The 27,953-nt window shown below is 34.5% G+C and overlaps 3 protein-coding genes across 4 annotated transcripts; 1 reads left to right on the top strand and 2 right to left on the bottom strand.

The window, feature by feature from the left end:
• On the top strand, window positions 1-18,457 carry LOC106771880 (protein MOR1). Its single transcript, XM_014657894.2, has 54 exons — window positions 1-409; window positions 587-692; window positions 806-929; window positions 2,182-2,261; window positions 2,342-2,519; window positions 2,616-2,680; window positions 3,376-3,458; window positions 3,572-3,657; window positions 3,774-3,887; window positions 4,563-4,682; window positions 5,138-5,240; window positions 5,757-5,893; window positions 6,231-6,296; window positions 6,391-6,508; window positions 6,674-6,714; window positions 7,063-7,134; window positions 7,233-7,343; window positions 7,449-7,554; window positions 8,054-8,166; window positions 8,277-8,364; window positions 8,450-8,550; window positions 9,284-9,391; window positions 9,480-9,585; window positions 9,653-9,732; window positions 9,812-9,961; window positions 10,079-10,154; window positions 10,250-10,374; window positions 10,468-10,578; window positions 10,651-10,800; window positions 10,908-10,982; window positions 11,069-11,150; window positions 11,228-11,337; window positions 11,416-11,514; window positions 11,614-11,688; window positions 11,775-11,870; window positions 11,963-12,064; window positions 12,171-12,272; window positions 12,447-12,629; window positions 12,702-12,813; window positions 13,081-13,157; window positions 13,234-13,313; window positions 13,942-14,001; window positions 14,117-14,243; window positions 14,375-14,497; window positions 14,578-14,655; window positions 14,747-14,905; window positions 15,010-15,168; window positions 15,807-15,904; window positions 15,972-16,128; window positions 16,210-16,326; window positions 17,059-17,154; window positions 17,340-17,411; window positions 17,514-17,796; window positions 17,884-18,457. Exons 1-54 carry the CDS (start codon window positions 250-252, stop codon window positions 18,156-18,158), a joined length of 6,075 nt encoding a protein of 2,024 aa, XP_014513380.1. The 5' UTR covers window positions 1-249; the 3' UTR covers window positions 18,159-18,457.
• A 703-nt stretch (window positions 18,458-19,160) lies between these two features.
• LOC106771881 lies at window positions 19,161-22,317 on the bottom strand. 2 transcript variants are annotated; one of them, XM_014657895.2, is made up of 8 exons: window positions 22,108-22,317; window positions 21,784-21,857; window positions 21,429-21,470; window positions 20,981-21,022; window positions 20,010-20,093; window positions 19,518-19,605; window positions 19,296-19,393; window positions 19,161-19,214 (listed from the first exon to the last, which is right to left on the bottom strand). In XM_014657895.2, exons 1-8 carry the CDS (start codon window positions 22,259-22,261, stop codon window positions 19,197-19,199), a joined length of 600 nt encoding a protein of 199 aa, XP_014513381.1. In that variant the 5' UTR covers window positions 22,262-22,317; the 3' UTR covers window positions 19,161-19,196. The 2 variants fall into 2 exon arrangements, with proteins under 2 accessions (XP_014513381.1, XP_022641142.1); XM_022785421.1 differs by lacking the exon at window positions 19,161-19,214 and having other exon boundaries at window positions 19,296-19,407.
• Window positions 22,318-23,181: 864 nt separating this feature from the next.
• LOC106772516 (serine carboxypeptidase-like) lies at window positions 23,182-27,314 on the bottom strand. Its single transcript, XM_014658958.2, has 9 exons — window positions 26,970-27,314; window positions 26,255-26,423; window positions 26,039-26,158; window positions 25,635-25,778; window positions 25,384-25,537; window positions 24,679-24,767; window positions 23,834-24,092; window positions 23,608-23,741; window positions 23,182-23,522 (listed from the first exon to the last, which is right to left on the bottom strand). Exons 1-9 carry the CDS (start codon window positions 27,260-27,262, stop codon window positions 23,394-23,396), a joined length of 1,491 nt encoding a protein of 496 aa, XP_014514444.1. The 5' UTR covers window positions 27,263-27,314; the 3' UTR covers window positions 23,182-23,393.
• Window positions 27,315-27,953: the final 639 nt, after the last annotated feature.

Raw genomic sequence — 27,953 nt, 5'->3', positions numbered from 1 at the left:
ACAAAAAACCCCTCTTTCTCTCTCTGTTGTGTTTTTGAAGCAAATATACAAAAGCCTTTGCACGCTCATTCACCGTTTCTTCTACATCCCCCACCCCCTCTTCCCTCTCGCCGGCACTCTCCCAAATCCAAAATATCATCGAACACACATAGAAACAATCACGCACACTCTTTTTTCTCTCTATAGGATTCGGCGGAGATCGATAGGTTCGAGACCTGAGGATTGTAGTTTGATAGGAGAGAAATAACAATGTCGGAGGAAGAGAAGTTGCTGAAGGAGGCCAAAAAATTGCCATGGGAGGATCGCCTCTTCCACAAGAATTGGAAAGTGCGCAACGAGGCGAACATCGATTTGGCCTCGCTCTGCGACTCCATCACCGATCCTAAGGACTCTCGCATCCGGGAATTCGGTAGGTGTTTTTTTCCTCTTCGGTTAGGGTTTTTAAGTTTTCGGATTCGTTTCTCGATCTCCATATGGTGGATCTGGATGCGGTTCTCTGCCGAGTTGTTATTTGCTAAGGTGCATTTTCGTTTGGATCTTGATGCGTGGTTTTGTTCCTTGTTTTTTTTTTTTTTGAATTTGGCAGGACATTTTTTCAAAAAGACAGTGGCGGATTCAAATGCGCCGGTGCAGGAGAAGGCGCTGGATGCTTTGATTGCTTACTTGCGAGCTGCGGATGCCGACGCTGGGAGGTGAGGATTTCGCTGCTTTTGGTTTTTGGATTTGTAATTTGTTTGCATGTTTTTGTTTTAAAGAAGTTACCGTTCGTGTTTAAATTTAAATTTGAATTTGAATTTCGGAGTAGGTACGGGAAGGAGGTCTGCGATGCGGTTGTGGCTAAATGTCTGACGGGAAGGCCAAAGACAGTAGAGAAGGCTCAAGCAGTGTTTTTGTTATGGGTGGAATTGGAGGCCGTGGATGCGTTTCTGGTACCATTTATTTAGCTTCTTTGCTATCAAACGGCCTTCTCCTTTTTGTTTGAGGGATGGGTTTGTCTTTTGTGTCTGGCCGAGTTGAGATTGGTCATGCATTTTTGTTTCAATTGTGATTTGTGTTCTGTTTACGTCATTAATTTAAACTTGTGTTGGCAATGATCGCGGACATGAAAGTAGTCTTCACGAAGTCCTAATCGCAGTGCCTATTCTTTTATGCCTTTTCAAGTTCTTTCGAATGCGATTTTTATCTTGCTTGCTTTCTGCCAGTTATATCATTCATGAGCGGACAATTTTTGAAGTTAATGGTTACTTTATTGCCTCTCAGTTTGTTTGGTGATGAAGAGAACGAATTTTGTGTGTTCGTTTATTTGATTCTTTCGAATTTTTTCTTTCTTTGGAGCCGCTGGGCAGTGATACAACTTTCCCCCTCGATCTCTCAGTAATTGGTTGTTTTCTGGTGCTGTTTTAACAGTAACCGACACCAGGGCTTTAGTTACAGTGTTCATATTGAAATTGTATTCTTGATGTTTTCCTTTAGTTTTGATTGAATGAATGATTTACATTTTTTTTTGCAAAATACTGTATTCCGAATGTGATAATGTCTACTGAAATAATATTTTGAATTTTACTGGTTAGTGTTATATATTACTTTTATTAAGGGTTTGATGTATGGAAAAAATGTCATAAACTAATAATAGGAAAAATCCTTTTTTAAAAAAAAATATTATTTATGGGTCCGTTTTCTTTTATATTTTCATGGTTTTATCCTTGAAACTATTTTTTTTTTTTTTATTTCACTTAGCTTTGTTTTCCAATTTCTTTATCACCAATTCTGAAAATGTTTTACATGGCGAGTTCTGTTTAGATTTTACTAGTCATATTCTTCTTGTTTCTGTTTCTTCCTCTTAGCTGTTGGTAATTTTAGCATACACTACGTTACATATGCCCCTCCAATTATTAGGATCTATCGAAATTTTAATTTATATAAAAGTAAATTAAGGTATGGTACGTTAAAAAAGTGCAAATTGTTAGTAGGAAAACCCTTTGTAATTTAATTATGTTCTATGGGTATAAATATACATTTTAACATTTGTTTTAATTCCAACGTTTGGTGCCTCAAACAATTGATTTCAAATAGTTTGGTTTCCAATGTGGTGAATTCTTTGGTGTTTACACATTGATAATTCAGGTCTACTTGTGATATTATTCCTTTCCAATAATTTCTGAAGGCTTTTGGTAATTTTAGGATGCGATGGAGAAAGCAATAAAAAACAAAGTTGCTAAAGCGGTGGTACCTGCAATAGATGTTATGTTTCAAGCTTTAAGGTTTGGAATCTTTATTGCAATATTTACTATAGGTGTTTTCTTTTACAGATTTTATAGAATTATTATTTTTATGCTGGTAGTGAATTTGGAGCAAAAATTGTGCCCCCAAAAAGACTTTTGAAGATGCTTCCAGAACTCTTTGATCATCAAGATCAAAATGTTCGTGCATCCTCTAAAGGGTTGACCCTCGAGCTTTGCCGTTGGATTGGTAAAGATAGTGTAAAGTCAATTTTGTTTGAGAAAATGAGAGATACAATGGTAAGTTAGAATGGTTGTCTATTTTTTCTAGTTTTTTTTTTTATTTTTTTTCTCCTTCATAAAGAAATCATACACTCCCTTTTTCCATTCCTGTAGAAAAAAGAGCTAGAAGCAGAACTTGTAAATGTTACTGGAGCAGCAAAGCCAACCCGTAAAATAAGGTGGATGTTTGATTTTACTACATTTGCTTTGAATTTCTCCTTACTGAGTGTTCAGTACAATGATAGGTTCTTTCCGTACTTACTGGGACATGCATGACTTGTGTGCATATTCTTTTTACTTCATTTTATTTTGTAATTGTTTTTTTCCTTGTTATTGTGGACTTTTGTATTTGGATGTTTTGTTTTAAATTGCTTTTGGAAGTTTTATGACTAGTTAGGTATTGCTTTATTCAGGTATTATATTCCTCCAAGTTCCTATTTTTCTGCTGTTTCGTCACAACCTTGAAACAGTTTCTAAATCTGAACTAGTTATTTTTTTCTATTTGAATGTGATAAGTGATGTGAAGAGTGAGTAATCGAAACTTTCAGAGGGCATCTTACATAAATTTAGTACCATAAAAAGTATGGAGCATTTTTGAGTTCTACAAAGCACTTTTGTTGTATACATATCAAATTTTGAACTCATATTTCATATAATTCTAGGTTGTAGTTCCGTCCTTTTATAACTTTACTTCATAAGGTTTTACCAACAAAAGATGGCATTAGCCACTGGTCTGTGACCAACTTTCATCAAACACAACCTTTTGCTTATACCACTGGTGTTGATCTTTTCTAGTTCAATATGTTGATCTGAAACATTTATTGGCTTAACTGTCTTAATGCCATCCTAATCAAATATTCCGTCATGTTTTTAGATCTGAGCAAGACAAGGAACCTGAACAGGAAGCTGTGTCAGAGGTTGTGGGTCCTGGCCCTACTGAAGATTCTGGGAATGATGGTATGCAAACTTTTGTATCTGGAGTATGTTTTTCTTATTTTTAGACATTGTTGTCTTTCCTCGGTAATACTGATTTAAGCCTTTTTTTTTGTTGTAAATGCTTTCATAAATAGCTCCTCAAGAAATTGATGAATATGAACTTGTTGATCCTGTTGATATACTGACTCCTTTGGAGAAGTCAGGATTTTGGGATGGAGTGGTCAGTTATCTGCCTTTTCTCTTAGATTGTGCTCAGTAACTATTGTACCTTTACTTTTGTTGCATTCTTTGAATCTGCCTAAGTTTGTTGTTTACTTTTGTCTCGTTAATGTTCAGAAAGCCACCAAATGGTCTGAAAGGAAGGAAGCTGTTGCTGAGCTAACAAAGCTTGCATCAACTAAAAGAATTTCTCCTGGTGATTTCTCTGAAGTTTGTCGGACCTTAAAGAAGGTATCTTGTACATATTTGTGTTTTATAGAAATTATGCATCGTGGCTTTTTCTATACAAAGCTTTGACATTGTTTGGATCTACGTTTTTACTCAAATATTTGTCTGTTTCCTAGAGACTTTTAGGATATCTCATGTGTTGATGCATAGTTGACTTTCAGAAGTTAAAATGATTGGGTCTGGTTTTTAGTTTTGCCACTGACATGAATTTAAAAGTATTGGGGCATAATTTTCAGTTAAAGTTCGTCTACTGAAGAGTTACCACTTCTATTAGTTTGTGCCTTCTTTCATTGAAACTTCTTTCTGTTTATTGCTGGGCAATTTCTTCGAGGCTTTCTCCCTGTTTTTGTGGAGGTTAGGATTTGCTTATGTAAATGTAAAGTCCAATGTTTTTTAAACATCTTTGTGCTCAAAGATGCATTTGCCTGTTTGTATTGTATCATATGACTATGACTATGTGGTAAAGGACAAATGTTGCTTGATATTTGTGAAGTTGGTAGTGGTGCATTTTGTTCTTTTCTTACTCTGAAGTTTAATTGTTTATGTGAATCATGGTCATTTTTGTGACTAGGGACATAGTTGATTTGATATTGTTTGTATTTTATTTATTTATGTATTTTCTTTGTTACTGATGTATTTTTGATTGCAAAAAGTTTAACTGGTCGTTTTTGCTTGCAGCTAATCACAGATGTGAATATTGCTGTTGCAGTTGAAGCTGTTCAGGCTATTGGCAATCTTGCTCGTGGATTAAGAACTCATTTTTCCGCAAGTTCTCGCTTTTTATTGCCTGTTTTGCTTGTAAGTACTATCCTACAGCCAAATGTACGAGGGGTTAACAAATGAATGCTTTTTACTTTGCGGTCTATTTACATTATATTCTTCATTGGTTATTTGTTACATGAAGCAGCAGTAGTTAATCTGTATTCCTTCCATTTAAATCCAATAAAGTCATCTGTTTTATTTAAATGGGTTTATCTGCAGAAATGGTTGAGAGTGTGATTTTTCTCACTTTGACTTGTTCATCACCTTAAATTTCTGTTACTGCTGTGTATTTTGAAGAAGTCATTGATTTTATTTAGGAGAAGGTTGATTGTCTTCTGTTTTGTATGCTGTTAGAGGTGTTAACATCAGAATCGTGCTTCTAGTTTGCAAGTAAATTCCTGTTAAAGTAAATAGTGAATTGTATTTATACACAAATTAATAATTCACTCTTCAAATGTTGCTTGCTTATTATGTTTTTTTGTGATGAACAGGAAAAGTTGAAGGAAAAAAAACCTGCTTTGGCTGAGGCATTGATACAGACTCTTCAAGCGATGCATAAAGCTGGATGCATCAGCCTCATAGATATCATTGAAGGCATGTTTCACATCCTTGATTTTTTATCCAACTCGATAGTCTTTTGTTTGGTTATAGGTTAAATAATTTAGTTAACTTGTTTTAAAGAATCTCATCTCTAGCATTATTTTCTGTACATACTCTCAACTTCTGTGGCCTTGCCCTGCACTGTTTAGTGCTTTTCCTAGTGAAGTTTATTAGTTCCCAAACTGACTATTATAATATTTATCTTGCATCACTAACTACAGATGTCAGAACAAAGGATTTTTGGTGTTATTTTCCCCTTAGATTCCGTATCATCTGCAAGACATGATGTAAAATCCATTCAATATTTTCCTGTTGTTATTTATTTAGCTGTAGATTCATATCGCTTTTTTAACTACTTGTATTAAACACCCCATGATTTAGATCGATATGTTGTGTTTGTAGTCTGTCGTAAGTTATTGTTTGTATTTCTGTATGTTGACCTTAAGTAATCTTGTCATTAGTGTTTTATGTTTGCTTCTTCTTTAATGTATTATGTGTGATCTGTTGCAGATGTTAAGACAGCCACAAAAAACAAAGTCCCTCTTGTACGATCGTTATCCTTGACCTGGGTGACATTTTGTATTGAAACAAGTAACAAGGTTGTTGTTACAAAGGTGCACAAGGATTATGTTCCAATCTGTATGGAGGTCAGTTTGCTCTCATTGTTTTTTAATTTTATTTAGCGGGCTTGTTTTTGTCTTTTTGGTGGATTTTAAAAGTGATTTTAGAGTCTTTGGCTCAGCAGCTTTAGATATTTTTATTTAAATATCAATTTGATCCCCTTCTTTCCTTGGTGTAGGATCACTCAAAACACGATTTAATAAACTGCATGACTACAGTTGTGATTATTTGTCTTGTGTTTAGTTCTCAAGTTTTGAACTGCTGTTTATTCTAGAATATGATTTATTTCAATTGTCAGTAAAAAATACACTGTAAATGTATGTCTTATTTTTTTCTTTAAATGATAAAATATGGATATTTCAGTGCCTAAACGACGGCACTCCTGAAGTCAGGGATGCCGCCTTTTCAGCATTGGCTGCAATAGCTAAGGTAAAACTTGTTTCAACTGCATCTTTTTCTTTGCTCTCGAAAATGCTTTTGCTGTTGAAGTTCTGAACATTATTTCCTTCACTCTGTTAAATAGTTGGTTGGTATGAGACCTCTGGAGAGGTCATTGGAGAAACTTGATGATGTTAGAAGAAAGAAGCTTTCGGAAATGATTTCAGGTTCTGAGGATGCTGTGCCTGTTGGTTCTTCTGCGGGTACGTTCTATTTATTATAAAAAAAAATTAAATACTCAAGTTTTGAGCTTTTTTTAAAGACTAGGGCTTTCCTAATTTGAGTCATTCTCTAATTTGTGATTTATTGATGTTTAATGTGTAAATATGTTGGTTTTATGCTGTGACACTTTGGTAATGATGTTCCAGCTTCTGTGCAAAATACCCGGGCAAGTGCATCTTCTGCAGAGGTGTGTTTACTTTTCTTTAATTTAGTTTTTAGCTCAAGAAATCTGACTTCAGTTTCATTTCATCCTTGTGTTGCTCCAAGATTTAGTTGGATTATTTGTAGTTTGGAAGTTTTCCCTTCCCAGTTTTCCTTCCCTCCCATAGGTTTTGTACCATTAAAAAAATGTGATTCCAATTTTTACCTTAAATATCACATGTAATATGAATGCTAAATTGCTAGAATAGGTGTTGGACATGAATTTGAGAACCATGTTAAGTATTAGAGAATACAAACTTGTGAATGATTTAATTTTAAAGTTGAATGTATATATTGGAGGGCAACATTTATATGTCACTTGATTTGCTTACAGACCTCTGAAAGTGCATTTGTCAAAAGGTCAGCAGCTAGCATGCTTAGTGGAAAGAGACCTGTTCAGTCAGCTGTAAGATTGTATCTTGCTATTTATTTAAAATATGATTATATTATTATTGTATTTCTGATGAATGCAAGTTGATTTGTTAAATATTATGCACATTCTAGCCTGTCACCAAGAAAGGAGGAGGGGCTGTAAAGTCTGGCACAAACAAAAAAACTGATGGAGTTGCACAGGTGAAGGCTTCAAAATCAATTGAACCACCTGAGGATGTTGAGGTAAAATGATGTCTGTCTGTTCTTTTTCTCTTTGATCTGAATATTATTTCTGTTTCTTTGATAACTAATTATATTTATTTAATCTGTGTGTCTAACATTGTACAGCCTACTGAGATGAGTCTTGAAGAGATTGAAAGTCGAATAGGTTCTCTTATACAGTCAGATACTATTGCTCTATTGAAAAGTGCTGTGTGGAAAGAGCGTCTAGAAGGTTGGCAGTCTCCTACTTGTAGTGACTTTGTTTATTTTTTATTATTCATCTTGGGAGGAAACATGTTGGTAAACAGGGTGGGGGTGGGTTGTCTGGTCGATGGTTTAACCTCTGAATCATTATAACAATGTCTATTATGGCGAGTTGCTCTTTTGATGGATTGGTTTTATCCTGTAACATAAGTTTTATTCTGAGCATAGAACTAAATTGCTAGTAACTAATCCGTTGTATTTTAAATGGAGTCTCAGTTTAAACTTTTGTGTAAAGTGTAATTGTTTTATTTTAGATTGTCCATTTGGTTATGTGAAATTCGACCTACACTTGAATAAAATCTATCCTGTTTTCCTTGTAATTTGAAATATGGCCTGCCATTCTCTCTTGTCAGAAGAGACGGGGATGAAAGATAACCAAAAATTTTGTCTGTTTTCCTTGTAATTTTCTGCTTTTGCCTTTATGAAATGCTTGATAAAATAAGGCTGCTGAAGTTAGATTTTTGCAGCCATTTCTTCACTGAAACAGCAGGTAGAAAGCTTACAGGACCTCAACCAATCAGCAGAAATTTTGATTCGTTTACTCTGCACTTTACCTGGATGGGGCGAGAAAAATGTTCAGGTTCTAAAATAGTTCCTTTGGAATTTAAAATGTTCTATTTTTTATGGTTTGTTGTGAAACATAGGAAGGAGATTTTAAGAGGGCCCCTTAGCTTGTGTTTCCATGTGCAGGTTCAGCAGCAGGTTATTGAAGTGGTCAATCATATAGGTTCGACTGCAGCGAAATTTCCAAAGAAGTGTGCAGTACTTTGTCTTTCAGGTGGGTAGTTTAGCTTTTACCATTAATAAACTGTGTTTACTTTAGGAATGACTCTTCTGATTTGCGACTTGTTTTTCAATTTTAGGACTAAGTGAACGTGTGGCAGATATTAAGACACGTGCACATGCAATGAAATGCCTGAGTACTTTGTGTGAAGCTGTTGGTCCAGGATTCATTTTGGAAAGAGTAAGCATGGTTGCCCTTGATGAGCATATATTTTAGTTGTTAGGGCATAAGTTTACTCCTAGCCTGTGAATCCTATAAACATACGAGTTGTTAGGGCATAAGTGTACTTTTGTTTTTTTGTTTTGAATATGGTAAATAAAATTATGTTCTATTAGCAACTCCTTTTGTGTTACTGTTTTAAACAATTGAACTGCTCTTTCACTGTTTAGTGTCATTGTTTGCACTGTTGTCTGTGGCTAGTGTTAACTGTATAAACATATATACAAGGTGAATTTAGTCAATTATGCTTGTTTTTGTGGAAGATGGTTTGCTTAGCAAAATGATATCACATGTTTATTTTCTTTCTATACAAATTCTTTACTATTTAGTTAATCAAGTTAAGTTATATATTTCCAAGTTGAATCTCATAATTTCTTAGGAATCTTAAATAATATAATTTTTTTCGAGAAACAAGACAAAATTTTAGAGTTAAAAATGATGGTTGTGCGTAGTTTTAAGATATTGTAAGTCTGTGACTGTAATAGCAGTCAAATACCAGTAATTAGCTAACGGTAGAACAGTTTTAGTGTAGCTGTTTAATTGTTGTAATTAATTCCCGTTATTAAGATAGTGCCCGTGTCTGGATTCAATTGAAGTTCAGTTTGTTTCCTTTTGGATGCATATTATTGATTTTGTTTATCTTGCGTATTAAAACATAATGTTTGGAAAACTGTGTTTTTTTTTTTAATTGTAGCTTTACAAGATCATGAAGGAGCATAAGAATCCTAAGGTTCTCAGTGAGGGAATTTTGTGGATGGTTTCTGCTGTCGAGGATTTTGGTGTTTCTCATATTAAGCTTAAGGTGCATTATAGATGTTTTATTTTTATATTTTTTTGTGGAATGTTTTGGTTAAAGTTTCTAACTTTTTAATGCAAATCTTATTATGCAGGATTTAATTGATTTTCTTAAAGACACTGGGCTGCAGTCAAGTACTGCTGCTACTAGAAATGCATCAATTAAGCTCTTGGGTGTTTTGCATAGATTTGTTGGTCCAGGTAAATTTGTGTTTCATATTTTCTTCTCAAGTATGTTTTGAAGGCTCTAAGCTTTCTCTTCTTGCAGACATTAAAGGGTTTCTTACTGATGTAAAGCCTGCACTGCTTAGTGCCCTTGATACGGAGTATGAGAAGAATCCTTTTGAGGTATGTTGTGTTTGGTGAGGTTAGTTGTACGTTACGTCTTGGTTTTCCTAGTGTTGTCATATAATTTCAACTGCTTCAGGGAGCATCTGTAGTTACCAAGAGAACTGTCAGGACTTCGGATTCATCTTCATCTGTTGTTGCTGGTGGACTTGATGGCTTGCCTCGTGAAGACATCAGTGGAAAGATCACTCAAACTCTTTTGAAGAGCTTGGAAAGCCCTGATTGGAAGGTTTGTTTGATAAGAGCATGCAGTTTGCTTTTAATTTTGTATTTATGGTTGGGTTTTCAGTTATTAAGGAAGTATTTTGTTGCATTGTTGCTTCTAATTTTGCTGTGCATACTATAGGTTCGTATGGAGTCTGTTGATGCTGTAAACAAAATATTGGAAGAGGCTAATAAGCGCATTCAAGCAACTGGAACCGGTATTTCATCAACCTTTACCCCATTAAATAAGATGTGTGGTATATTTTCGACTTGGTTTGTCCTTTTATTTGTTCTTAACTGGTTTTTTTACCAGGTGAGTTGTTTGGAGCTCTCAGGGGACGACTCTTTGATAGCAACAAAAACATCGTCATGGCTACCTTGACAACAATTGGCAATGTTGCATCTGCAATGGGGCAAGTTGTAGAGAAGGCCAGCAAGGTATGAGGATTCTGTTATGCCTTCATATTTTTAAATAGTTGGTACTGTTCTTTTGCTGTTTGCTATGTGACTTAATTGCAATGGTTTGTCCAGGGTATTCTGTCTGATATATTGAAATGTCTTGGTGACAACAAGAAGCACATGAGAGAATGTGTACTGAATACTTTAGATTCTTGGCTGGCTGCTGTTCATCTTGATAAAATGGTCTGTCTTTATCCTATGTTGTGTTTTTCTGTGTCCATAGTATCAATGTCCTGAGTATGGTTTTTGCTTTAGGTTCCATATATTGCAATTGCTTTGGTGGACTCTAAAATTGGTGCGGATGGGCGTAAGGATCTTTTTGATTGGTTATCTAAGCAACTTTCTGGGTTAAGTAGTTTTGCTGAAGCTGCACAACTGCTGAAGCCTGCCTCTTCCGCAATGACAGTACAGTCTGGTTACTCAGCTTTCTGATTTTGTGGTTATAATATTTCTCAAATTAGTTCTAATTTATACTATTGTTTTGAACAAAATTTATGATGGCTTATTCTTAGGATAAATCTTCTGATGTTCGCAAGGCAGCAGAGGCTTGCATTAATGAGATACTGAGAGTTAGTGGACACGAAATGGTATTTGTTTTGATAGACTGCTTTTTTCTTCCCTTGTTTCCTTAGTATTAATGTGGTACCCAAACATCTTTAATTTGTTTCTCCAGATTGAAAAGATAGTTAAAGACATTCATGGACCAGCACTGACTCTGGTTCTTGAGAAGTTGAAACCATATGGAGCTTTTCAAGGTATGTTCTCATTCTTCTTTGTTAATCATGGTGAATTTGTTCTTATTTTTATCTTACCTACAAAGTTATTTTTTTAGAGTCATCTGTGGTGGCCAAATCGGTTTCAGTGGGTGCACCAGCAAAATTGAAGGGGGGGAAATCAACTGCTAATGGTGTTTCAAAACATGGAAATAGAGCTGCATCTTCGGTAGTTTCTTCTTCTTTTTTGTTAATTACTCTTAGATTTGTTTGGATTTTCTAAGTATTTGTTTCAACATCTCAACAGAGAGCTGTGGCAACAAAAGGCACTAAATCTGAACCAATATCTGTTCAAGATATAGTGGTACAGTCTCAAGCGTTGTTAAATATCAAGGATTCAAATAAGGTAATGTTGTTTGAGGTTGGGTTTACCAAACTTTACTTGAGATCTTAAAAGTATATGTGCTGCTGGACTGTCATCTTCATGATTGTGTCTCATATGCAGGAAGATAGGGAGAGAATGGTGGTTCGAAGGTGTAAGTTTGAGGACCCACGTCCTGAGCAAATTCAAGATCTTGAGGTGGGACTGTTTGTTGAGGAATACGTATACATAACTCCAACTTTCTATAACTATTGAATTATATTAAAAGTGACTGTAATTTGCAGAATGATATGATGAAGTATTTCCGAGAGGATTTACATAGGAGACTCTTAAGTGCAGATTTTAAGAAGCAAGTTGATGGACTTCAAATGCTACAGAAGGTGTTGTTCTTATAACATTCTCAATAACGTCCATGCTTTTGAAGTGTTTTTTATTTACCGGAACTTGAACAAACTGCAATTGCGCTTTTCAGGCCCTTCCTTCCATTGCTAAGGAAGTAATAGAAGTTTTGGACATTCTTCTGAGGTGGTTTGTGTTACAGTTTTGCAAATCAAACACAACATGTCTATTGAAGGTTTCTATTATTTTTGTTTTTGTTGTGATGCCAGTTTCCTTCTTTTTTTCCTTTAGTTTGAAGATGTATGGTGTCAGTTGTAACTTCATTCAATTTAATTGCTCAGGTGCTGGAATTTCTTCCAGAACTGCTTGACACCTTGAAGGAGGAGGGTTACACTCTGACAGAATCTGAAGTGGCAGTGTTTCTTCCATGCCTTGTAGAGAAGGTTAATATTAGCAACTATATTTGTAGAATGTTATTATTCCCGCGAATCTTTCTAATGGTTATGTTGATTTCAGCTAACTTTTGTTTTAAACTAAGGTACTAGGTTATATAAGTGTGCTTACTTTGGTGTTATAGATGGAAAAGTAGAAGTTAATTTCTTATTTTAATGTTGCAGTTAGGGCATAACATTGAGAAAGTACGAGAAAAAATGCGCGAGCTGACCAAACAATTTGTTGCCATATATTCAGTTTCTAAATGTTTCCCCTATATATTAGAGGGTTTGCGTTCCAAGAATAATCGAACTCGAATTGAATGTGTTGATTTGGTTGGATTTATTATTGATCATCATGTTGCTGAGGTATGTTTCTATTTTTTAATTATTTTCTACTCTCACTGTTTTCCTTGAATACTACTGACATTCTGTGGACAGATTGGTGGGCAGCTAAAATCATTGCAAGCTGTTGCTAGTTTGACAGCAGAACGGGATGGTGAAACTAGGAAAGCTACATTAAATACACTAGCTACTTGTTATAAGATTCTAGGTATGCCACACCCTTTAGAACTATCTCTCTATTTTTCAACGTTCTTGTGAAGTAGCTGTACTTTCTGCCTCGTGATATAAAGCACATCTGTTGTATTTTGTTGGTGTGGGTTGTGTTCTTCCACTAGTGTGTAAATTGCATGCGCGACATGTCCTCCATGTTTGAAGTGATCCACTTTTTAACTCGCTGAACGTAGGTGCTGAATTTTTATTCTTTTCTTCACACCTCCTATAACCCCCTGAGTTATTTTTCAATTTTGGTATGCAGGTAATGACATCTGGGATTTTGTTGGAAACCTTTCAGATGCTCAAAGAAGCATGTTAGATGATAGATTCAAGTGGAAGGTCCGTACATCCTTTAGCCATTTGTCTCCCTGTTATATACTGAGTTCTTGATGATTTTGGTTGTGTACTTTACTAGGTACGGGAGATGGAAAAGAAGAAGGAAGGGAAGCCTGGTGAAGCAAGGGCCATTTTAAGACGCTCAGTCAGGGAAAATGGGTGTGTCCATTCTTTCCAATCTGTTCTGTATTTTATGCTGTTCAGTCAAAATGCATTTTTTCCTTCTAATTTGTTCTATGATGTCTTGATCCTGATCATCGTTTAGAAATGAAAATATAAACATGACTTAATTCCTTTTTGTGGGCATTTGCTTGTTGTTGATATCTTTGATAATTTTATCCACTAAATGAGGCTGGGATCCTATTTGGTGTAGCAAAAATATTTTGGGGGAGGGTGCACTGTGATTATGGCTGTTGAGATATTAGGATTTGATGAATTGTTTTGGTAAAAACATCAAAAAGATATCTTATTTATATTGAAAATGTTATGATGGATGTGCGTGATACAGTTCCTTTCAAGGAAGTATAAATGAACATAGTAACTACACAATGACTTTCACATCGGTCCTATCTCTGATGTAAGAACTCATGTGTGTACACATACACACACATGAATAAGCTGAGAGATAATTATGTCTTAAGCATCCTTTCTCATTCTCGAGTGTGGGATTAGTTAACCTATTTCTTGACTTGGACTGAAGAGTTTCTTTTGTCCGGATTATTAAACACAAAAAGTTAAATACAGATGTTTGACAGTGAATATTTCCTGTTATTGCTTCCATTACCAGGTCTGATGTTGCAGAGCAAAGTGGAGAGATGTCTAGATCTCTTGCTGGTCCCATACTGAGGTATGGTAAAAGTTTTACCGATATTCATTCATTTTCTGCTCCTTATTAAAGGGAAATTAACCCTGCCCCAAATTATCCCTATTTTATTATTCCATATCATTCATGTTGATTTCAGGAAAAATTATGGTCAACCTGATAGTAACACAGAGAGACAATTGATTTCCCGTTCTTCTGCTGTTGCTAGTGGACCCCCAGATTGGAATGAAGCACTTGATATAATTTCTTTTGGATCTCCTGAACAGGTGAAATAAACTAAGTAATTTGCTATACATTCATACACACACACACACACACATCTTTTGAGATACACCATTCGCTTTCTATTCTTTTGAAATTGAAGGTTGAACTCTGATTTTTTATTTTCTTGTTGCAGTCTGTTGATGGAATGAAAGTTATTTGTTATGAGTTAGGTCAGGTCTCTAATGACCCAGACGGTATTGTTATGGATGAACTTGTGAAAGATGCAGATAGATTAGTTTCATGCCTTGCAAATAAGGTGAGATAACTTTCCAGACTACTTTTCTCGTTCAGGGAATGATTTTCATGTTTTGATTATTTTTTTATCATTTTAAATAGGTTGCAAGAACCTTTGACTTCAATTTGACTGGGGCTTCGTCACGATCTTGTAAATATGTGCTTAACACTCTCATGCAGGTACTTTTTTTATTTTGGCGTTATATTTTGTATCATCTGATGTCTTTTAATATAGCTATTTGTGATTGCTAATTTGTCTTGGGAAATACAGACTTTTCAGAATAAAAGATTAGCACATGCTGTAAATGAGAGCACTCTTGACAGTCTCATTACTGAGCTGCTTCTGTGGCTCTTGGATGACAGGGTTCCTCATATGGAAGATGGAAGTCAACTGTTGAAAGCATTGAATGTGTTGATGCTTAAGATTCTGGTTAGGAGCTTTATCTCCCCCCATCTGTTGATCTGCAATGTGAGGCATATTATGCTGATGTATTATAGTGCAGGTTTTTTAGTAACTAGTTATTGTCAATACAGGATAATGCAGATCGTACTTCTTCCTTTGTTGTCTTAATCAATCTTTTACGGCCGTTAGATCCATCCAGATGGCCTTCACCAGCATCAAACGAGTCACTTGCTTCCAGAAATCAGAAGTTTTCTGATCTAGTTGTAAAATGCCTCATCAAGCTTACTAAGGTAATCATAAGTTTTCTGATCCAGTTGTAAAATGCCTTATCAAGCTTACAAAGGTAACATGTGCAGCCATCGGCAAAATGGTAAAGGATATGAACATAAAACAAACTATTTTGGTTTTATGAAGATAATTAGGCTAATGTAATATAACTTATTAGCCAAGGTTTCTGGACTGAGCAATTTGTTATTTACTCTAGGGTCTATAAGGTTATTATATTTCCTTTTTAATTTAAACTTCCACAGATAGCATGAATCAATGATGAATAGCTTGAATTTAGAGTACTTTTGACTTTAAACTTTTACTTATGTTTCTAGTAGAGACTACTACGCAATTTGTGGTGATAGCATATCTGAGATTGGCTACTATGCTTTTTAATATGATAACCTTATGAAGAAATTTTGACCCCAAATTTTTCCATTCACCATTCCCCATATCATTGTTATAATATATATTAACTACATATTTGTAGTTAATATATATTGAATATTCAATTATTAACAAATCCGTTAACCAGTCTATTGGACTTCTACATGGTTCTATTGATATTTATTTACGCTCTGAACTTATATAATTTGTCTCGAATAGTTATTAATTTAAGTTTTTTGGTTCAGCACTAACATGTATTTTGTTTATGCTGCAGGTCCTTCAGAGTACTATATATGATGTTGACCTTGATCGTATTCTTCAAAGTATCCATTTGTACCTGCAAGACTTGGGAATGGAAGAAATTAGAAGAAGGTATTGATTGATGATTGGTAAAATAATTCTTGAATCATTTCTATTTGCTAATGTGTAATTTTTACAGGGCTGGTGCTGATGACAAACCTTTACGAATGGTAAAAACTGTTCTGCATGAACTTGTCAAGCTTCGTGGTGCAGCGATAAAGGGTCATCTTTCAATGGTTCCTATTGATGCAAAACCTCAACCCATCATCCTTGCATACATTGAACTTAATCTTGAGGTATAAACTGAAACAAATTATTGTGATTTATTGTTGAAGTAGACCCATTTATACTCTATTTGTACTACCTTTTATTTTTAGACTTTGGCTGCGGCAAGAATGTTGACTGCATCTGGGCCTGGGGGACAAAACCATTGGGGAGACTCAGCAACCAATAATTCAGCCTCGGGGACCCATTCTGCTGATGCCCAGTTAAAGGTATAGTTATGCTTTATTTCTCGGTATCTTGGGTACTATAACTTCATCCAATGTTGTAAACTTGAAATTCTACCTAGAATTGTTATTTGAATTGAAGATTTTATCTAGAATGCAAAACTATATTCATGTGTATATGTGCATAAAAAAGAAAATAAGTACATTGTACGAACTTAGATTGAAAAATCATGGTTATTAACAAGTCATAAAACCCAAATATATTATGATACAATACATTAATAAGTAGGACATGGAGCTACAGATGTAATTGTTCTTGATGGAGAAAAGAAATGTGAGGTGTTTTTGAAAAATTGGGTGATAAGGCAAGAATGATCTGTGTGAATCTGTCTGCTTGCCTCACAAGGAATCGATAATACCATTACTTCTATTTAACTCCCACTTGCCTTATATTCCGTTGGTGAGGCAGCACAGATGATTCTCAACTTGTACTTATTATCCTAAAATTTAACTCGCAATCCTGGCAATAACCGATATATCTCAGTGTTTCTAATTTATTCTGTTTTTTCTTGTGTTGTCATGATGTTCTAATATCCTATTTTGCTGCAACTTAACTTAAAAGCCTATATTTCACAGTTGACTCTGTTTGTCTTCAAAATTTTCTAATTTATTCTGTTTTTTCTTGTGTTGTCATGTTCTATATCCTATTTTGCTGCAACTCAACTTAAAAGCCTATATTTCACGTTGACTCTGTTTGTCTTCGAAATAAAATTGCAGCAAGAGTTGGCTGCTATATTTAAGAAGATTGGGGAGAAGCAAACTTGCACAATTGGTCTATATGAGCTATATCGGATTACCCAATTGTACCCTAAGGTAAGAGTTAAGGGTATTTTGATTGAGAGTAAAGATAACAGAAATAGCGATGTATTTTTCTGGTTTAGAGTGAAAATGGATGATAATAATAATTTTCAGATAAGATGTAATGTGATGGATTTAAGTAAATGTTCAGCCTATACGATTTTTGCTTATTTGATTAAGGTTCTTGTGCTTTATCTTAGGTTGACATATTTGCTCAGCTTCAAAATGCTAGTGAGGCCTTTCGAACCTACATTAGAGATGGTCTTGCTCAGGTTGAGATTACTTACTTGTATTCACATGTTGATTGAGCTTCATTTTGTATTTCTGTGAGCAATTCGGAGTTTTTGACGATTGCCAATTAAATTTAATGGCAGATGGAAAAGAATGCTGCAGCTGGAAGAACTCCCTCGAGTTTACCTATGCCTACTCCTCCACCAGCATCTTTAAACATATCTTCCCCTGATTTTGCACCTCTCTCACCTGTAAATGCAAATCCATTGGGTGATGCTAAATTAAATGTGAAACCTGACCCAACAAATTTTAATTTACCCCCATCATACAGTGAGGAGAATAGGCCTGTGAATGCCATTACGTCTAGAGCATTAAATTCTGACTATACATTAGGTGACCAAAGAAATGATAGATTTATGACAGGAGGTATTTTAACATAATTTTACTTGTTTTGCACCAATTTTTACATTGAAGAAATGATATTGACTAGGAGAAGTTACATATGAACTGCAGTAACCAGTGGTACGTTGGATGCAATCAGAGAGAGAATGAAGAGTATGCAATTAGCAGCAGCTGCTGGAAGTACAGAATCTGTTGGTAGGCACTTAACGAGTGCAAATGACAACTTGAATCATGGAGTTCCTCCTAGTCAGATTCCTCATACAGCAGAGCATGTTGGTACGGAGAATACTTTGCACGGTGGGGTACTTCCTATGGATGAGAAGGCACTGTCTGGCCTTCAAGCGCGGATGGAAAGATTGAAAAGTGGTTCCCTTGAACCTCTTTGATGGGTAAAGAGAAAGCATTCCTCACTATTGTCAGATTTCATTGACGCACTGGCGTACAGCGTGTCGTCATATAATTTTCAATACGGTATAGATGAATATGTATAATCCTTCAAACTATTGAACATTGACGTTGCAGAGCATAGCAGGATTAAGTTGCTGTCCATTTACCGCCCTTGCAATTATTTCACCTCATGCTTTGCCCTCTTGCTCGTTGTATATTGTAGTGGAGCTTTGTTTTTCTAACAGGAGTTAATGTAGATTGCGTCAATTTAATGCAATTTTACAGATCATTCCTTACTGATGCTGAGCTTTGCTTGGTGTTATCGCATTAGCTTGTTTCAGCAAATTTTGACACTGGTGTTTCAATTCAATTATGCAAAATGAATTGTAGGACATCACGTTCAATGTCCTTGAATTTGTTCATTAATCGTTTGTGCTTGCGAAAGTTGGTGTGCTATTTCCTACTTAGTTTACTTTTTTGAATTCTACTAATCATCAATGTGATCTCAAAGTTTGTACTTTTTCACAACACAATAAAACCACTACAACACCCACCAATGCCTAATTTCTGAAGGGTGTAAGAAGTTGCCTATGTTGTGTTGTGAAAGTTTAAATCTTTATTTCAGATTCGAGAATTGTTGGTTCAAATATTCTTCAGCAAAGTTTCCTGATTGAACTTTGTGGATGAGAAACATGTAATTTTTACAAGCTCAGAATATTCTCTTACTTAACATGACCAATATACATTTTCATCTCTTATTGGTCAAACGTCATCCAAAAATTGCTTAAAATTTTGTTGTGCCTTAGGCTAACTTTCATTACATATTTATGAGTTTTACAATATACAATTTACCAAAGAATAAGATTGCATCCATATTTTCAAGAAGTTACTGACGACAGAATATCCAATTAAGTACCATGTAAAGCAGTTGGGAACAATAACAAATTTTCTACACTTAAAATTCTAACGTGATTGAGATTTATCAGATCAGGTCTTTTTTCCAATAGCTTCCCTGGATTCAATGGGAATTCAGATCTTCATAACTCTTCTCCAGTCTGCAGTCATAAAATATTGTTTCCTGTTGATCATAAGCTCATTGAAAATGATAAAGAATCGTTCCGGAAACAATTACATACCAACATCTCATGGTCTCCCTTTACTTCTTCTATCAATTCCTGCAGGGGTTTATTAGCACTGTTGGGAACAAGTGCAGCAAATGCAGCTGGTTTTAGTCCTGCATAACAAAAACTTCAAAACCATAGTGAACCTGTGATATCTGCCGACAATGTACAGAAAGAAAGATTTTGTCTTCAACAAACCCTAAGGAACAATTGAGGATGTGATCATATTTTTGTTACCAGTTTCCGGAAAAGAATCTATGAACATCATCATCTCCTCTCCGCTTAAACCAGACAAGAAACATATCCGGGGTAGTGACTTGGCTATCTGCAGTGTACAAAATACTGAATATGAAGAGATTTCAATGTAATTCATAAATTAAGGATTGCCATGACCGAATGAAATATCAACATGTGCCACCTTAATCCTTCAGTAAAAAGAAATATTTTGTCCAGGTGAAAGTTCCTTAGTGAATTAGAAGCATGTTTATTAACTTATATAGTGCTGCAAGGTTCAAGATTCTTATGCTCAGAAAGTTAGAGGTGATGTGAGTTCTCCAGTTTTGATACAATAAAGTAATACATAATGAATATGTATGAAATGGTAGGCAGCAATAACAAAGGAAAAACTTTTTCTTCTGTTATTTATTATCACTTTATGAGTTCAAATTCTCGAGGAGTGCACAGAGACAGATCAGATGTTAGATGAAAGTAATACATAAATCTTTATACCTTGACCTCTTCCAAACTCTGCTGTGTTGTATGCATTGCCTCCCAAAGTGAACTTGTAATCATGTCTTCTGTGCAATAGATGACCTGCAATGCAACACATTATATTCCCTATTTATTTTTTCAATTCTTTTTGAGATATCTACGAAAATTAAAATTGTTATATAACCTTCAAATTTTAGTCAGTGATGTGAAAAAAACCAGAGGGTAAGCCTTAACCAAATTGTAAGAGGTTAAGGCTATCCACCTGTGCTGATACAACTTCTAAAATCTACCTTCTCCATACTCTAACTGGGAACCTTATGCACTATCTCTCCCTTCGTTTATGGGTAAATACAGATATTCATTTTCTTAGTTTATCTAATGCATCTTTAATTGATTGTGCTGTGTTATTCACTCAATCAAATTCGTAGTAACTTTTTCATGATGATATTGTTTTCTTGGAAATATATAAGAGGCACAGCATGGATTATATAGTTATGACTTTGAAACAATATTTGGACATTTAAATAGGTGTTTTAATCAGACCTCTCATGGCGCCCTGTTTCTACCATTTACAAAATACTTTCAATCTCAAATGACATATTCCCATGTTGCTTACTCAACAAAAGTATAAAGTTATAAAACCATTCGGTATCAGGTCGAGCACAAGCTAGTTATTCTGCATATGTATGAAAGTTTTGCCTTCTGATCAAAATGGTCCTTTGTTTATCATAAAATTCATCTTTTACTAATTATTGATCCACAACATTCCCATCAACAAAAGGCTGAAAACTATTTTACTTTTACAAGAGCAGCAAGTTATATTATCCATCCATTTTGTAGATTTGTTGTGTCTAGAAATTGCTTAGAAAGAATGATCTTTTAGTCTACCCCGCCCCCTTCCCCTCTTCACTTTCTTACAGAATATTTACCCCATTGATTTTGGTTTTCGAATAAAATGGCCATGAAAGAGGAGATAAATGAGATGTTACCTTCAGGAATTCACCATCTAACTCTTTTAAAAGCTGTTGGATCTGCTCAATATCAAGATGGACATTATACTGTTAAATGACATTAATGCTAATATATCTAAAGTAAAATATGACTGCATAATCATCGTAAGCTGCTTGGCTATGTTACAGTAATTTACTGATAGCTGATAAATTAATGAATTACAAGGTATATAGAGGATTTTCAATAGTGGTAACAATATCAATAAAAGGTACTCATCGATGATATTTTGGATCATCAAATTGAAAGAACAAACAATAACCAGATCAAAGGTTGATTAGAAATTCAAGTACACTAAATGGCCACTGAAGTAAAGAGATAGAAAGTAAAAGAAACAGAAGGCATTGTAAATCTTTTAAGACATGAAACTACCACATTATTCTTTTCTAAGACTAATATATCTTACTACATGAGTGATGGTAAGATCACCTTCAAATCTTCTTCTGCTTCAAAGCCCAACAACAATAAGGCCTGCAGAACAAAAGAAACGTGGGTTTGACTACATATAAACTCAGAGCCAGATTACTAAGTTCTGACCCAAGTCAAAATAGAGTGAAAAGAGCATAGACAAAACTCACTCGATTCAAATTTTCTCAGCCAAATAAATAGGAAATCAAGGCCTATCAGAGACAGTAAAAGATAACAACTTTTGATTTCAATGAAAAGTTCGTTAATAGGCATTTTGTACGAGTGTGTATGTTTAAAATTATATTATCGTGGCAGTGAGGTGAAAAGTTATAATAAGTGATTGAAAACATGTTATTCAAAACTAACCATGACTTACAGGTGGACCATATATAGGATCCTCAGCATTCAAAGGAACGAATTTGGAGTCTTCAACCACCTCATTAGGAAGACCTGCACTATGGAAAACATTATATAAAGAATTGTAGTTCGTAGCGCCCCCTGAATAAAAGAATTTTTTGTTTTCTCAATATACAAGTTACATAAGTAAGCTCGGAAGCTCCAAGTCCAAATCTATACAACGCGATATAGAAAGAAAAAACAAAAATTTAACATCACTTGTGGGTAGGAGTGTCGATTTGAAGAACTGCACAATGCCCCAAATGGGTATTAGAGAAGACAGTGATAAGATTATAAATTTTACCTTCAGAAGATGCTCTCCGAATATAATGGCAGAACTTAGAAGAGTTCGAAGAAGAAGAATAAGACACTGAAACTGGAAAACATGAAGGAGGCATTGATACGTGACAGCGCAACCACGAATTTGCTGATAATCCAATGGAAGTAGCAGATGACATGATTTTCCTCACTACTTTCCAATTTCTTCCACTATGACTCTTACACACACACACACCTGATGATAACAATATATATATATATATATATATATATATACACACACACACACATAAGAAATTATTGATGTATTTAAATTAATTTCTAATTGCAATAATTTAATTTAATTTTTATTAAATTTAATTTAATATATTAGTTATAAAGATAATAAATTTATTCCAAGAATATTTAAAAGAATAACTCTTCCTCTTCATGTTTGATTTTCTTGTAATAATCTATTATAATGAATAACTCGCTGTTTAATCAGCGAAACCAAATAAATTTATAATTCAAATTGATACTGGTTTCTCTAGTTAATTATTCAATTTAAATATAGGATTAAATATATTTTTATTCTTAGAATGATTTTTGTTTAAATCTCTTTTTTCAACAGTTTTAGTCTTTAATTTTAGTCTTTTCTACCAAATGTTATCAACTGTTTCAAACTCATCATAGCATTTAAATTACACATTTTTACTTCAATATTAACTAAGAAACACATTTGAAACAACAAATAAAGTTAAAAAAAATTTGACAAAAAAAATTAAACAAAGTTTTCTAAAGTTAAATCACTAAATTGTACCTTAATTTAAAAAAAACTAAAATCAAAACCACTCCAGAAACTAAAAACATATCTAGCCCTTAAATATATTCCCATATTTACTTATTTGAACAAATACTTAAAATTGGTATAAATTATATACAGCACGAAAACTTTTATAAATTGAAAGTAAAATTATATTATTCAAGCATAAATTTTTTATAATTCCCGATGAATGTTTGAGAACCAGATTCAGTTTCTCAAAACTAGCCTTTTCTTTATTATATATATATATATATATATATATATATATATATATATATTTAATAATTTCATCATATAAAGAAAAATGAAAGTTTTGCAATGGACTGGATCCGTGTGTCACTCGGAACCCAACATTTAGATGACGATTACATCTCAACATTTTACATCGCACGGCCTTGATTCAGTCTTGTTTTAAGGTAATATGAGTTCAGTTTGGCGGAAAACACATGGCGATTAATTTCCCTCATTATTGCATCATATTTTTGTAGAACTAATTACAACATAAGTGATTACATCTCTGCAACCAATTTCTCAGCATCATCTCCAGATTCCGAAAGTGTTCCCTGAGTCCACCTTTTCAGCATTTCTAAAGCAGCCTTTGGCTGATCCATCGGCACCATGTGACCAGCATCATGAACCTGTATTTTTCACCGACAAAATATCAAAGTGAGTAATCATTTTACCAAGCCACAGGGAAGTTTGTGCGTGTAGGGGATTACATACCTTTAGGAAACTTAATGGTCCATAGGTCTTCAATAGTCCAGCTTCAGAGTCATCTACTGTGAAAGGAACTTCGGGTGAGGACACGAATTCTTTCTGCCCTGACCACTCCATCGCATGAACCCATTTTGAATTACCTAATCATTGAATTCATACCAAAAGGAAAAAGAACATTACACATTGCATTGAAAAGTCTTATGTATGGAATTTTATAGGCACAAGCACTTACCAAGCCAGTTGCAGATGAGATCATATTCCCCAGCGTACACAAGCATATTGATTCCATCCTCAAGAAGGCCAGGAATACCAACTTCAAGATTCCTCATCCAATCCACCAGCATAGCCTGATAAACTGTGGAACTACAAGACACAAAAGCAATATCTCCAACTCCTAGTGCATCCCGAACAGATTTTATGCTCAAGAATTTTTCCATGTTCGAAAAATCATAGCAGAGGCTACCCTCACACTTCTTCCTGATGTCATAATACTGCAATACAAGAATACAGTAGCTGGTCAAAACTTTCAAGACTTGGCACAATCTCCATAGATGTCAATATATCAAAATCTTCTTGCTAACCAGCACAGTAAAAGCTTAAAATTTCTTGTCCAAAATATACTCCACTGAGAAAGTAATCAACGATGAATTACAGAGTTGGTTAGGCAAGTCGATTAACCAGATGCCTGTTCATTTTTAGAGAAAATACGTCAGACATAATTATGTGCTACCATCACATAAACTGGTTACTTCGATCATATAACATGTTGATGTTAATTTATTTTTTCGGAAGTTATTCTTGGAAGAAAAAACTCGCAAGTTAAATTTATGAAATTCGCTCAAGAAAATCAAAATCCATCTTCACTTCGAACTTGACAACAGACTTTTTAGATTGAGACATATATTAACATGGTATCAGAATATCTATCAACAAAAAGGCCTGTATTTTGACCATGTTTCATGCTTAAGGGGCTCCCAAATAATTCAGTAGAGTTAATTATATTCCGCAAACAAGTAAACTAGGGTACTACAACAAACATCTAAAACTCGCAGAAGAGGAAGAAACTTTGTTACCCACATTGATATTGTCAGTATGTGACAAGATGGAATTGAATATCGTATTACAAACAAAATATGAAGCCGTGCACGCAATTGTTCCATCAGTACCTGAAAGGATTTTTTAAGCAAGTGAGAACCAGTTAATTCTTGGTTCATTGATCAGGATTATAAAACTTGCTTAAATGCCACATGATTGCTGAAAGTTAAAATCCACGATTATATGTTGAATTTTAAAAGTATTTCATACAAGGATAAAACCTACTTAAAGTGACATAAGTACTGTGGCTGTCGGTCTCCCATTAAATCCATTGCACATTATCAACGTAAAACTCTAAATATGATTGGAGAACTTCCTTCTAAGAATTCATAATAAAAAAGTAGTATGCACTTAAGCAAACAACAACAAAGCCTTTATCCCACTAGGTCATTTTGGAAAAAAGTAATATGCATTTATTGTCAGGATAGTTATTACATACTTCTGAAAATAATATGAATATCCAGTTTACATTATTGTAGGATAAGTTGGGGACAATAGACAATTCTAAAGCACAATATTATATAACTGATTTACGGAAGTCTTTAGTATTCATTAAAATAAACACAAGAATACTTATGGCATTTCTCTCTGTTTAATTCAATTATAGCCTTAGCTTCTAATTACGAAATATAAGAAACACAAAATCCACTGAAAGCAGAGCATGCAACAAAATCACATGCGAAATACCACATAATTTTATTGCCAATTCGCAGGCCGGGACCATCAATTTGTTGATGCGATCATAGTCAGTCTTCTGAATTATGCCCATGTCCAGTGCATAATCTGTGTATGCTTTATACTGAATCGCCGGATCAGTAAGCCCATTACCAATGGCAAATCCCTGTTTAACCACTTCCAGTTAGCCAAGCAAGTCTACTCACCTTTCATCGTATATCTAAAACTCAAGAAAGAATAGCTCACATATTAATGTAACAAACCTTTAGGTTTATATGAATCCCTTCTTTAGCTTTGTTTCCCCTATGGACTCGAGCTGCAAAAGCTGGAATATAATGTCCAGCATATGATTCACCCGTAATGAAAAAGTCATTCTCTGCATACTCAGGATGTTCAGCAAAGAAAGCCTGTAGGATAAACAGAAAACTTTGCTAAGACAAGACATTGCTGATCAAGCTAAGCAAGGTGTTTAAATCAAAATTCAAGATAACGACACATTGCTTAGTTTTGGTCTTCTAAGAAGAGCCATTAAGAAGTGTTAGAGAATAAAAAGATAGGAGATACAGCTTCTGTTCCAGAAAAGAAACAATAAATACAAGTCAGGAAACCAAATAAGTAGACACTGCATTAATGTTGTATAACGAGTGTTTTGAGCTAACACAAGTACCTGTAAAAAGTCATACAAGTCATTGCTCACTCCTTCTTCATCATGACGAATGTCACGCTTGTCCGTACTGTAACTAAAGCCAGTTCCAGTTGGTTGGTCAACATAGAGAAGATTGGACACCTGAAAGGACACCAGGCAATTTATCAAGACCTCATACAAGATAATCATAACGTAGGAAAGGCGCAGTTGAAAGGCAACAAATGGTATGAGGATTACCTTGTCCCAACCATAATCATTCCACACAAGGGACATATTGTCAGCAATCTTAAAAGGGCCATTTTCATAAAACACAGCCAATTCACTACTACAACCAGGTCCCCCGGTTAACCAAATCACAACAGGATCCTTCTTGCTGTTCCGTGATTCAAAGAAAAAGTAGAACATCCTGCACCATTCAACCCAAACCCAAAAATAAATAACAAATGCATACCAAGGATTTGCAGCATTTTCCCCGCAACAATCATATTTCACCGACATAAAAGAATTAAGAATATTTAATTCAACCATTTTCTTTTCCCCTCTTCATCCTAATATAAAGTGCTCCAAAAAATAGTTTCTAATTAATTTAATAAGCTCTCCAGAATAGCTCATGAAACTAATTAGAACTCATATGAAAACAACTAAAAACTTATCTACAAGTTCTGGAGGTAAAATGAATTAAGTTTTCTCCACAGGCTAAAGCCAATCTATATAACATAAGCGTTGTTCGCGTATTAAATAAGTCGTTTAGCCAAACGTAACCATAACTGAAAGGGTTAATGTTTTTCTTGTTTTGTTTTCCTGAAAAGAAACACAAGGTTAAACAACAAATGATACTATCAACAATAAAGCTGGGGTTTTACCATTTAACTCGACATGAACGTAAGGTACAGTGAAAAACATATACATTCAATCAATTTTTTATTTAAAAAAAAAAAAAAAAGAAGCAAACCTGGCTGCATTAGAATGGGAGATAGGATAGTAACCAGCGGAATGAGCCAAATTGTCGAGTGAAACGCCAGACTGTGTAGGCAACAAGTTTGGGAATCTGAGGGGTTTCTCGACGAGTTTGTTGGCGTGGCAATTAGGGTGGCGAACGATGTTGACATCTTCTGAAGGGAAAAGGTTAAGGTCTCTGATCTTCGCCGGAAAATCAAATAGGAGATCCGTGCCGGAGGAAGAAGGAAGCAGCAGAAGAAGGAGAAGAGGGCACAGCGTGAAGAAGCAGCGGTTACAGTGTCCCATTTTCTTTCCCACACTTTCTTCTGCCAAACCCAAATTCAAGATTGTAATAAAATGTGTTTGCGTGTTATGAAAGTTTCTTTTTCAAGGACATGTGGCATCATACAACCATACTTTACAACCACCTGTCTATAAACGTGCAAACTACACATGCATCTTACCTTTCAACTCCATTCAACTATATATAAATATAGAAAAGTATATCTTTATAATGTTATAGATAAATATAAATATAAATCATATAAACAAGTACTGATAATTAAATAGGTCGGTACTGACTATTAACTTGAGCAAGTTATATTTTTATTTCTACTTAATTTTTGTTTTAAAAAATAAAATTATTTTTAATAAAAAAAGTTGTTTAACTATTAGATAAATCACCTCTTTTTTTTTTTTCAGTTACATGCATTAGCGATGTACGCGTGCGTGATTCAAGATAATTACACGTGAATTTGATATTAAAGATCATTAATTCAATGGTCAACTAATTTATTGGACTTATAATAAGATAAATAAATAAAAATATTAACAATGTTTTTTTTTCAACACATTTTTTAATATTAACTTTAAAAACTATGAAATTTGCACATGTTTCATTTCCCATTTAATCTGTGTTTTCATAGTTTTATAGCTTTTAAAAAAAAAAGAGTGATGAATGATATAAAAACATAATGAAAATGTCTTAAATGAAAAC

Source organism: Vigna radiata, chromosome 8 (genome assembly GCF_000741045.1).
Source record: "Vigna radiata var. radiata cultivar VC1973A chromosome 8, Vradiata_ver6, whole genome shotgun sequence".
NCBI classification, from domain to species: Eukaryota; Viridiplantae; Streptophyta; class Magnoliopsida; order Fabales; family Fabaceae; genus Vigna; species Vigna radiata.
Note: the sequence above shows the minus strand (reverse complement) of the source record. Positions and strands in the feature narration are given on the sequence as shown.